Genomic DNA, 12,023 nt, shown 5'->3' with positions numbered 1-12,023 from the left:
TTTTTTGTTCACCACATTCTTTCATTACTTAAAACTTTGAAAGTGACATAAAATTGAAATTGTGAAGAAAAAATATAAAAAAGTACATTACAGACCAGTTAGCAATTGTTGACCTAAAATTTTCTTTTTGTATGCAGAAAGCTGCAGTAATTATAAATCCCAGTTTTGTCAATTTTCAATTTTTTTTCCTCTTCAAGGAAGTTTTTTTTTTAAATTATATCAGGGCTTGATAAATCAGGAAAAACTTCAGGTGGCAACAAAATTTCTAGGAGCCAAGTATTTTTTTTCCAGAGAAAAGATTCCAAATAATGTTCCTTTTTTTGGCTTTTCTGAGATTTTATGACCTCTTACATCATATACACAATGACATGATTTCTAAAAATTTTGCTTTCTCCAGACTTTTTTGGAAAGAAAATTTGGCTAGATGTCCCGGTTTTGTCTCATTAAGTCTATTCACCCTAGCTTCAGGTACAATACATTTACATTTTACTTTATAAGTAAGAGTTAAATATGGTGACTGGAAAACATTTTACATGTTAGAAATACAAAAAAATTAATTAATTATACTTTAAGAATAAAGGATTCTGTAGGTTGGAGATTAAGAAAATGAGCTGCTTTTTCAATTGATTCTTTTTTTCCAGCTGTAACTTTCTTGGAAGTACAAATAACATCTGGAAAGAGATCCGATAGGAGTCCTTGAAATACAAGAACATCTTCTATGACAAGCTTTGGAAGAATGAAATCTCTGAGGGCTTCCACTAATACCTAACAGTAGCATACAAAAATTGAAAAAATATTATTTCTTTAACATCATAAGTGTTATAATGCATATTAATCTTTTACTAAATGTATTACTAGCTAATCATGCTTCTACCTTCTGTGTGTTTTTGATTCTAGGGGTGCCTCTTCTGTTAGATCTACATTTTTCAATTACAGGTATCTGTCACTTCGTGTGATTTCACTATAACACGATTTTGAAAAACTGATTTTAGAAATCACAAAATGGGATAAACGTCAAAGGTTGATAAAGTGACAAAATCCATTGGATTTCATGATTTATATGAGACTGATTTATTATAAGTCTGACAAATGCTCAAATCTAATTCACCAGATCTCACTAATCAACATTTTTTTGATAGCATTGACAATTCTAATAGAATTTTAACGAAAGAAAAAGATCCTAGATTGTAATGAAACTAGAATTTTCGCATTTGCACTGAATATTCGGAATTCTCTGGCAATATTCTCCATATTCTCCTGGTACTGAAGTTTCCATAACGACACGAGAATGCTGCTTCTCACCTGAATCCTGACTATTTCATTTAAAAAAGTTATCAGCCAGTTATCATACCAGATACATTACAGGAAAGAAAATATCCACGCTCACTAGATTCAATCAGAAGTACTGAAGATAGAAGCAAAAATTAAAATTGATAGTATCAATTAATCAGCATAAATTCACGAGATTTATCCAAGAGTTTAAATAGTCAATTCATTAAAAAATCAATTTTGTTGCTAGAAGTTGTGGGTTTATTTTTTTCTTATAATTCTGAAGAACACCCCCCCCCCCATGTTAAATTCAACTCGCTTTAAGAGATTTCATCTTACACGATTATTTTGCAGAACTAATTCATAGCAGAAAGAAAGGGATACTTCTGGCCTTTATTTTCCTCAGTGTAATCTGCATATTCCACAGATTTCCAAATCAAATTAATTTGAATAGCTACTTTAAAAAAAATTATGAAAATTTGATTAATGGATTAAAATCATTAAAAAATCTCACTACTTTTTACTAATAGAATTTTCAGTTTAAAGATTTGAAATTTCAAATTTATCAGAATGATGCACTTAATGGCATAACCAAAAGTAAAGTTTGAAATTATCGACTCACAAGTTCTTCTGGAATTTTAGGTCTTTCTCTCTTCAGACAGCCTGCAACTAAAAGCACTGCTTTCATGTCCCTTAAGCCCCAGTCATAATGAGATCTTTTGCTCAAGAGTCTCTGACATAAAGAGTATAACATTGCCAATTTACATCCCAAAGTTTTTGCTTCTAAAAAACCTTCAGCAACCAGAAGAATTTCGGAGATAAGCTGGCAATCTGGTACTACCATTGCACATGGTCTAGAAAGAGTCAATCAAATTATTGTAACAAGAGAAAAATAAAAGCTATTGCATGATATAAATTTAATAAAAATTGTTTCAATGTAGAAACACTCTTTAAAATTCCAACTCGAATCTAAAAAAAACTACATTCATAAGGAAAACCTGCGTAAATTTGATAAATTTTCCACACCATGTCATGCTTCATGCACAAGAAGAAAACAGGCAATTACCAGTTAAAGGGTTAAAAGAACATGCTACCTGAATAAAGCTTTCAAATTCTCTGGTAGTTCTGTTCTACCAGCGTATCCTGGGTTCATGGTAATGAAAACACCAACAGAAGGTTTCAATATGCTTTCTTGTTCTTCACCAATATGATGAATAATCCTTTTGCCTTGCTTCAGAGCATCTTGAATAGTTTTTACCTATTGAAATTTGCTCTTTAATGTTATAATCAAGCAGCATTAACTGACAGATTTATTTTTTTAACTCAAGGACTTTATACATGCTGATATTTATAAAATCTTAATTTTATTTTGATATGCGTTTTTGTGTACTTTCACTGAAAAATTTCAAACATGACTGAAAATAGGCGGGATTGCTGAAACTTAAAAGGATGCCATTAACATTCATAAATTTCTTAAATGGAAGAGATATAAGAACTAAAAATCATTTTGAGGAAGATCTAAAATTATGAATCATTAACCACTTAAGTGCCAATGAAATCTTACATGATTTGCACTCCAGTGCCAACCTTTTTCAATCGCAAAGAGTAGGGGTAATTAAATAATATATATATATATATATATATATATATGCCCATGGCAGTTAAAGGGTTAAGCCAATTCACAACAGCTTTGTGAAACATCATAAGCTTAAAACAGAAAAAAATGAAAATCAGATTTATTGTATAAGCCAGGGCTTGAAAATCAAAAAATAATTTAGGCACTAGCTACAGTTCTTAAGAGCCAACCATATGGTATATTATTTTTTTGAGGAAAAATACCAAAAATTATGGATTTTTTCCCCAACTTTTCAGGTATTTGGCTTGTCTACTAACACAGGAAAAGGTGAATGACATAATTTCCAAAAATTTTGTTATACTTGCACTTCAATATAATAACCATGCATATTTAAATTTTAGGTACCAATGCCATTTTTTTTATTTACAATGGCAACCCGGTACTTGGGATTTGTCAAGCCTTGACTTTTTAAGCAATCAAAGAAAAAAATTCCTCAATGTAGTTAATAATTGTGAGATAGGTATGGTTTAACTTCACTAATCAGGTAACGGTCATACTTTTTACACAAACACAAGTATATTGTTTTTTGATAAGCAAATACAATCTAAAACCAATTGATATATGTATTGACAATATTTGAATTATACCATAGAAAAATTTTTGCATGCTTCAGTATTTGATTTTAAGCTTTGGTTTACATGGCATCACTATCCACAACTTAATTTGTTTGAAGTAAAAATGAATAACTCACCTGAACAGCTACTACAGACAGCACTTCTATTGCAATACGGTTGAACTCATCAAAGCATCCCCAAGCACCTGCTTGTGCTAATCCTTTATAAATTGCAGCACAGGATTTGTAGTCCATCTGTTCAGAACAATTAAATACATAGACCAGAATACCTAATGCTTTACCCAAGTCTTTTACTGTTTCAGTTTTACCAGTTCCAGCAGGACCAGTTGGAGCACCGCCCATGTTCAAATGCAATGATTGTGTCAAAGTGATGAAACACCTACAAGTGAAATATTGCTTAGAATAAATTAATATACAGGGTGTCTGAATCAAATGTCCCTATTTTTTTAGCAGTCTCTACACTTTACAAGTTGGAAAGGATGAGAAAAATATATTAAGCGAAAGCAACATCGCCACCTAACAGTCAAGTTGTTAGCACACTAGTCTTTGACTGTGCAGGTCTGGGTTTGAATCCTGGCTCGGGAATGGATGTCTGTGAGCAGCCAAATTTTTCTAATATCATTACCCTAAGTGGAATTACTGATTTTTAATCACTGTTTGAAATTAGGGACATTTGATCTGACCACCTTGTATTGAATAACTATAACATATTAAGTGAATAGACACATTTTAATACCCAGAAAACCCAACAAACATAAATTTTTATGTGTCATAAATTTATTGTCTGACTATTGCAAAATAGGCCACTGGAATGAATAAGCTGCTTTTTTATAGAATGATAATAGCATAGCTGCCAACTTTTGAAAATGAAAATTCGGGAGATTTTCGCGCAAACCCGTATTTTATGCTAAAACCACTCACTAATAAATATAATAGGGATTTTTCCAAATAAAATAGGGATTTTCCAAACATAAAAGTTAAAGCGTAGGGAATAAAATCCCTACTCAAAAACTGAAGTCAAATTAAAATAGGGATTTTACACACATGGAAGTTAAACCCTTGGGAATAAAATTCCTACGCAAAAAACAAGTGAAATCGGAGGCCAAAACTTCAATGATGTAAAAATAAATATTGTGTTCAATCAGAAACGCTGTGACCAAACATTCTGCGCGAATGACCCCAAAATCATCGGAAGATGAAGGAAAACACCGCCAATTTTTGAAGAACACTGACTTTTTCTGACACTTGCTTGATGTTTTTTTTTTTCAGTTCACGACTGATGATGTCCGTAACACAACTTGTACAAAAAGGAAAAGGCGGCCCTCTTCTGGAACGTTTGATGAAAGGAAATTCATCGGAATAAATATCTTTAAAATTGATTAAATATGTTTTTGCTTATCACGTACGTAACTTCAACAAAAGAAATTTTGACCATATGCGCGTCACTATAATCTTCAATTATTATCCAGGACTATTGGCTGCTAAGCCATTTCCCTGCACGATAAGACAAACAACTTTCTTGTTACCATCAGAGGGTTTGTAAAACTTCTTTAAAAAGGTAATTTCCCCATTTACGACGTGTGACGTCATTTCGAAAGGGAAAAAAGAGGCTTCATGCCCCACAAGAAATTCCTTAGGGATTGTTTTCATAAGCGGGGATTTTTTTTAATGAAGTAGGAAATTTTTAGGGACAATTAGGGATTTTTGTGATTTTCGTAAAAATTCGGGAGATTTAAGAACTTTTCGGGAGGTCGAGCGATGAAGCTAAAAATCGGGAGATTCCCGAAAAATTCGGGAGACTTGGCAGCTATGTAATAGCACTGACCAGTTAACTCAACCAGTTACGTTTTCTTCGAAAGTTTTGTAGATTAATAATTTTATTAGATAGAAAATAATTTTTTGCTATGTTGCACAAGTCAGGAGAAAAAGGCAATACATTGAAAATATGAAAGGCAACTTAATATAGGTTTTAATGTTTAATGTTTTAATGTTAGTTTCTAATAATGCCTTTAATAAAATGGAATATAAAATATTAATACAAAGGCTAAAAAACAAGCAATTTCTGATTAATAACACAATTAAAGGGTTGAACCTATACCCAAATGATATGATTCAGTGGCTTATGAAACATTTGCTCATGAAATTCCGACACTTCACAATGATTTATCATACATTTTTATTATGCCGAATAAACTATACTAACCTATCAGTTAGTGGTGTAATTACAAGTCTGGTGGAATTTCCCAGATATTCATATCCATAATCAAAAGACGCATCACATATGTCTATTTTACATTCATGGTTTTCAGATAGCCACTTTGGTTTCAGCTGAGATTGCCAGATGAAATCTGATTCTCTTACAACTCTTTGAGCAATCAGTTGCATAACAACATCTCGCGAATGAACATCAAGTGTACAGAGAGTCATAATCTTGCATCTATCCATAGGAATCAAGTTTCCATGCAGCATGGTTATGAGACAGTTTAATTGCTCAGCCTGAAATAGTAAAAGATTCAGTAAAATAATTTTTTAAGATTTCTCCATTTCAATTTCTCTTACTTCTGCAGACTAAACAGCCATTCATAACAGGAAAATAAGTAAAATAAAACTTGTTAAATTATTGTTTGACCTCTGCTTAGATGTGGAATCTTCAATAAGAAAATATGTTACTCAGATTGAAGTTTAATTTTAGATGCACATCTAAACTATACTCTAGTTAAATATAAAAATACTTATTACAGTGAAACCTCGCTACAGCAATACTCGACAAACAATAAATCCCTCTACAACAATATTTTTCAAATCTTGTTTGGAATTTATCATAGCCTAATGTTAAACTCTATTCGATACAATGATATCCTTTACTATGATAAACTCCTATATAACAATATTTTTAGGAGATTTTGAAATCACTACAACATTTTTACAGTGATCTCTTACTTATGCATCGGTTTAACCCATTAAAGATGACTTTGATTTTTAGAAAGAATAAAAACACTAAGTGGAACCACTCCCACCAATTACTGGCAAAAGGAAAAAATTAAAATTTCGAATGCAAATTTTCTTACCAACAGGTGTCAATGGGTTAAGGGAACAGGAAAAAAAGATGCACAAATGAGAGAAGTGTATAACTGAAAAGCATTATTTACCTATAACTTTGAATAACTAAATTTGCCTTAACTTATAGTTTTCGGTATTGCTATTTTTGTGTAGCACACTAAAGTGTATGACAATAAACTTCTTTACAGGGACAATACATCTAATGAATTTCGTTTATCAACTAATCAAATTTTTTTCCAGCGAATAAAACTCTGATCTGGTGGTATTAACAATGCCAATTTATAAAATATGCCAACAGCAGCATAAATTTCATAGCATGTGATGATAGTGTTGCTTCTTGATATGACGATAATCCCTCTACGACAATATTTTTTCTTGGCCCACAGAATAGTGTTATACCAAGGTTTCACTGTATTAGTGTTCATGGACAAAAAACTAATCTAGATACAATAAAAGCTTTTATGATACCAGTCACTGGCAATTATCTTCCACCATATTACAAACTAAGAATGATAAGTTCAAAACTTTCTCATTGGACAATACTGACTTGTTTTTTGCTGTACTCCTTCAACGGAATGACATTATGTGTTTGACAGGCTCTAAGAATTGCAGAATTCACTTCCATGACCCACCATATCTGTGACACACATTGCACCACTTGAGAAGGGTAGCTGATTATCCATTTCTCCCTGGATTGGTTTCCATAAGTGTCTACTGCATCTGCCATAGAAGCTCTTAATGCATCAGAAATAAGGTTTTGCAAATTATTTAACCATTCTTCAACAGGAAGGCATGTGTTACTGCTAGTGCTGATCAGTTTCAATTTCTCACCATCCTTGCTAATGACAGTCATGGAAGAATTTTCAGAAACATCGTCAAGTACAAGATCAGTAATAGAGTCATAGAGTTTCGGCAAACGCAAACTTATCTGAAAAAAATTGATTAAATAATTTGTCAAAATTTTTATCAATACAAATTGTCATTTGTTTCAGTTGTTTTGCGAATTGAACTGACTAGCTTTGAACTCAAGTATATCGACATTTTTAATCATAAATATATCCAGAGTAAGGCATCAAAATCTGTATTTAAAATAATACATTGAATTACATAGTTCAAATAAATATAATTTTGATTGTTCTGTAATAAACTCCCATAATATGCGATAGAAAAAATGGAAATGTTTAAAATTTTGAAAAAATAGGGGAAAAATTTACTTGTTTCAGGTCTTTGCCACATGACAATATATCGAGAACATCAGCTGTGGACACAAAATAAAATCTGGGAAAAAGTCTTCTCTTTTTCTCCACATACTGGGCAAGAGCTTTCTCACATATCTCTAACTCGTTATGCAAGTGGCATAGCCTATCTCGATATGAACTTTCACAAGACAGAGATATGATGGTCTCATTACTACTACTCATACTTGCTACTATGCTTTCAAAGTCAGCATCAGCTTTATTAAACCTTTAGGGGAAGAAAAGAAATCAGATTTTCAGTTAAACATAAGGGAAAAAGTCTATCTAAATTCATAAAATTTTCAAGCTATTTCAAGTTTGTGTGAATGTTCATTTTTTTTTTTTATTTCTTTTAAATTTATTTATTTATTTGCATGATCTATTGGAAAACAATTTATTGGCAACAGAAATACTTGGATGCATATGGGTGGATGCTTTCTTACATTATTTTTCACTCACATTTTTTAGTCGCATGCATAGAGTGAGTTTTCTGAACAACTGGATTTAAATTCGCAGGGTTCTAGCGTATATTATAAAAGAAAAAAATTAAGTTATAAAAAGGGCAAATAAAAGAAATTTAGAAAGATCTTCCTATTCCACTTTTAACACAAAAATAGTCCTGGAAAAAGTTAAACTTTAATATACCAGCATATCTATTTCATATTCCGCTACTGTGTGTTTTGAAAATAACTCTGCATCTTGTGTGATAAAATACCTAACATATTTTTAAATAAAAAATACATATGTTACAGTACGAGTTCAAAGTCTGGCACCTCTTTGCATAGGTGTACGTATGATTTTCTCAAGGGGCCATGGTAATATATTTTACTGCAAAATAACGTACAATCTCAGCTCATGGGAAGGTTGAACCTCAACCCCTCCCCCCTCCCTGCATGTGTCAGTGTCTATGTGAAGTGCCCGAGTGACATGGTGGTAAGATGCTCGTCTACCGTCGTGAAGGTTGTTGTCAGGGTCCCGGGTTCAAACCCAAGGGAGGATATCGATAAGATATTTTCCCTAACGAACTCGAGGCGACCATCGATAGACAGCGCCTTCACTTCCAACCCATCTCACTAATGGCAGTAAATTGCAGTATAGCGATATGGCCAGAGTTGGTGTTTGGTGAAGTAGTGTCTATGTGAAGTGTCTGGCCTAATCTGCTTACAAGCTCATAGTTTAGACACTTCGTGGAGTGACAGACCAGCTAGTAGCTACTCTGTAAAGATAATAGACTTCCGACATGGATTGTAACTAATAAACAAAAATTTCACATTTCTAGATAAATATCTTTATTGTGCAAAAAATGACTCACTATGGATGTGTTTTCACAAATTAAGGTGGCAAAAAAATTATTTTTTCATACTTAGAGACAAGCTTTCTTATTCAAAAGAGACTGAAAAATTTATGAAGTATTTCATGATTTCATTCCAGCAATCTAATATTTTGTATTAATGAAGGATGAAATTAACTCACCTTCTACAATCATCAGGCAACTGAGATTGAATGTCCTCAGAGCCTCTGAAAATTATTTCAACTTGAGACCAACAGCGTTGAATTTCAATCAGTTTTGAAACCACTGATTCCACTTGTGAAAGTGTATTTTGCCAATAATTCAGCTTCTCAAAGAAATGGTCAACATGTTTTGAACACAGCAAGTTTTGGAGCTTCACCTGAATTAGCAAAATACAAATTTACTGTTGAGCAGAGAAGTTTCTGCAATGATGAGAATGAAAATTTTCAATTCATCAACAGAATCCCACCACTCTTGCATCACAAATGTTAAGTAATGAATGTAAAAATATTCCAATACCGATATTGCAGTAAGTGTCAGCTAATTTCACATTTCACTCACGACAAGTGATTGGCAGGAATGGTGGACATTTCAAGAACATTGTGATAGGGATTCCAAAACTTTTTCCACTTATTAACAGCCTTAAATGTGGAAGAGCCACGTATCAGTGATATTCGGTTTGGACACAAAGAATCATACTGATAATAATTCCTAGCACACATTAATCTCCTGCAAAATGACTTGAATAACTATCACCATTTGCTTGCTATTCTATCTTAAGACTTGTCAATCCATTTTGGGACACTCTGTATATATCTATGTTATGGTCAATGCCAGAAGTCTAGACAAATCTCAGGTACCAAATCGCCATGGTGACTAAAAAAATTGGTATTGGCACCTAAAATTTTCTTTGTGTAGTTATTAAATTACAGGCTGAGAGCAGCTCAAAATGTTTGGAATTTATAGCAGCATATCTGCCAACATATGGAAGAGAGTCACTATGCCCTGAAAAAGTCAAAGGAAGCATTATTTTAGACCTTTTTTCTTCGGGTGAAAACGTTTTTGGTGCCTAAAATTTTTTTCTGATATCTAGATTTTTTTGGCGATTTGTCCAGCCTTAGTCCAGACGCTTTAAAAAATTACCAGTGACTGATAAATCATTTTGCTAGGTGGTCAATGTATAAAGTCTGGGCAATATGTGAAGTGGGAGTCCAATAAATAGTGTTCAGACTGCTACTACGCGGTCGTGTGGGCATCATTCTCTACTGTCATTGCAAGGATTCAGGTTCTTACCCATTAGGGACACAGTGGTGGTCAACTGAAATTTGTTTTCTGAAATTTTCCCACTTCAAGGCATGGATGCAAGCCAGTCCTCTATTTAAAAAAGTCTTTGCAAAGAGCAGGCCGACTTTCAACATGATACTTTCATGTTGTAACGTTCATGTATGCCAAAACGTTCAAGCAAATGTTCTGGTATGCACCAATTCATGAGAAATTCCTTAGAGGAATGTATGTTCGAGAGGTGCATATATGGTTAATTAGTGGTGGTGTCCAGACTTGTGTGATTTTTGTTCTGTAACATATATAACTATATGGCATATAAACTAAACTGAAGTAACTATTGGGGTATGTAACTTTTATTTTGAAGTAAGTATTATAATTGAAGTAAGTATTATAATTGAAGTAAGTATTATAATTGAAGTAAGTATTATAATTGAAGTAAGTATTATAGTAAGTATGTATTACTATATTAACGTAACTTTTAAATTGAAGTAAGTATTATAGGGTATGTAACTTTTATAAAACCGGAATTACAAAAAAATTTGAAAAAAAAATTTCTTCTAAATTAGTGAAAGTTATTCCATCGTGCATTACATATACAGTGGAACCTTCATAAAATGGAACGTTGAGAGACTAAAATAATATTCCATTTCATCTTTTGGTTTCATTCAAGACAGGTTATATATCCATCATAGACAGGTTTCACTGGAAACGTTGAGCAAAAATGAATTTAGAGAAAACCTTCTCTTTAGAATTTTTTTCCTTTTTGTAAATCATTTTTCTATCTGATTTAATGAAGTTAATATCTGATAGAATCAACAGAAAATACTGAAATTACCTTACATATTTTTGAAAATTTTTATGGAAACAAAAAATTTTATTTTGCTTCAGGGAAAAAAAATTACCTGATCATCTTCCAAAGATTCAATAAAACTCTCAGATATTTTTATCATTTTTCTACCAGACTCTGCGCTGACTTTCGCTTCAAATTTCAAACAGTTCCACAAAGATTCAAGTTTGTTTAAACTCTTTTCTGTGACTGCTTCTTTGGCGGCCCTTTCCACAATACTTTCGACAAGATCTTCAAATTTATGGAGTTTCAAACAAAGAAGTTCGTCGAGTGTCATACCTTCATTGCATGAAATCTCCAAAGTAACCTGTGGTTTGAATGCAAAAAGAATATACTGGCTTATAAATATCAGTAAGTTAAAAAGATGTGATTATACACACACCAACAAAATGGTTTAGTATGACTGATATCATTGAAAAATTATTTGTTGCATTCACATCAGTTAATATGACTTACAATGAAGAAAACAAGAAATTACCCCAGCAGCTTCTGTCAGCATTTTCCAATGTCTCTCACAGACAGAAGGGTTCTTGAGCTTTTGGATGCCTCTCAAGGAAACCAACATGTTACGAACCTCATCATGGAGAAACATAAAGCAATCCCATCCTCTAACTTCTTTGTTCAAGGATTTGATATCTCGCATCCACGATTTGCACTGCATTTCTAATGCATCAAAGTCAAGTTCTGTCCATACTGAAATCTTCCAATCCGACATTTCCTTCTGCACTTTGAAATAAAAATTCCACACTTCACTTAATAAAGTCAGCTCATTTTCACACTGACGTATCAGAGTGAACTCGGGCATATGAACCTAGGAAATAATGTTT

General features: G+C 32.7%; 1 protein-coding gene across 1 annotated transcript in view; it reads right to left on the bottom strand.

Moving 5' to 3' along the window:
• The window catches only part of LOC149068784 (dynein beta chain, ciliary-like), an 86,221-nt gene that overhangs the window by 46,973 nt on the left and 27,225 nt on the right, over positions 1-12,023 (bottom strand). Inside the window, exons 19-27 of the mRNA XM_089250586.1 lie at positions 11,675-12,007; positions 11,252-11,503; positions 9,248-9,444; positions 7,754-8,003; positions 7,087-7,467; positions 5,683-5,975; positions 3,597-3,858; positions 2,364-2,527; positions 1,892-2,123 (exon numbers count right to left, since the gene is read on the bottom strand). Coding sequence (XP_089106712.1) covers positions 1,892-2,123; positions 2,364-2,527; positions 3,597-3,858; positions 5,683-5,975; positions 7,087-7,467; positions 7,754-8,003; positions 9,248-9,444; positions 11,252-11,503; positions 11,675-12,007 — 2,364 coding nt within the window. The remainder of the gene's footprint in view (positions 1-1,891; positions 2,124-2,363; positions 2,528-3,596; positions 3,859-5,682; positions 5,976-7,086; positions 7,468-7,753; positions 8,004-9,247; positions 9,445-11,251; positions 11,504-11,674; positions 12,008-12,023) is intronic.

The sequence above is a fragment of the Pholcus phalangioides genome, unplaced genomic scaffold (assembly GCF_987345545.1).
Source record: "Pholcus phalangioides strain wild (caught in Gottingen) unplaced genomic scaffold, Ppha-v1.0 ptg000024l_1, whole genome shotgun sequence".
Taxonomy (NCBI): Eukaryota; Metazoa; Arthropoda; class Arachnida; order Araneae; family Pholcidae; genus Pholcus; species Pholcus phalangioides.
The sequence above is the reverse complement of the archived record's forward strand: the minus strand, read 5'-3'. Positions and strand labels throughout refer to the sequence as shown.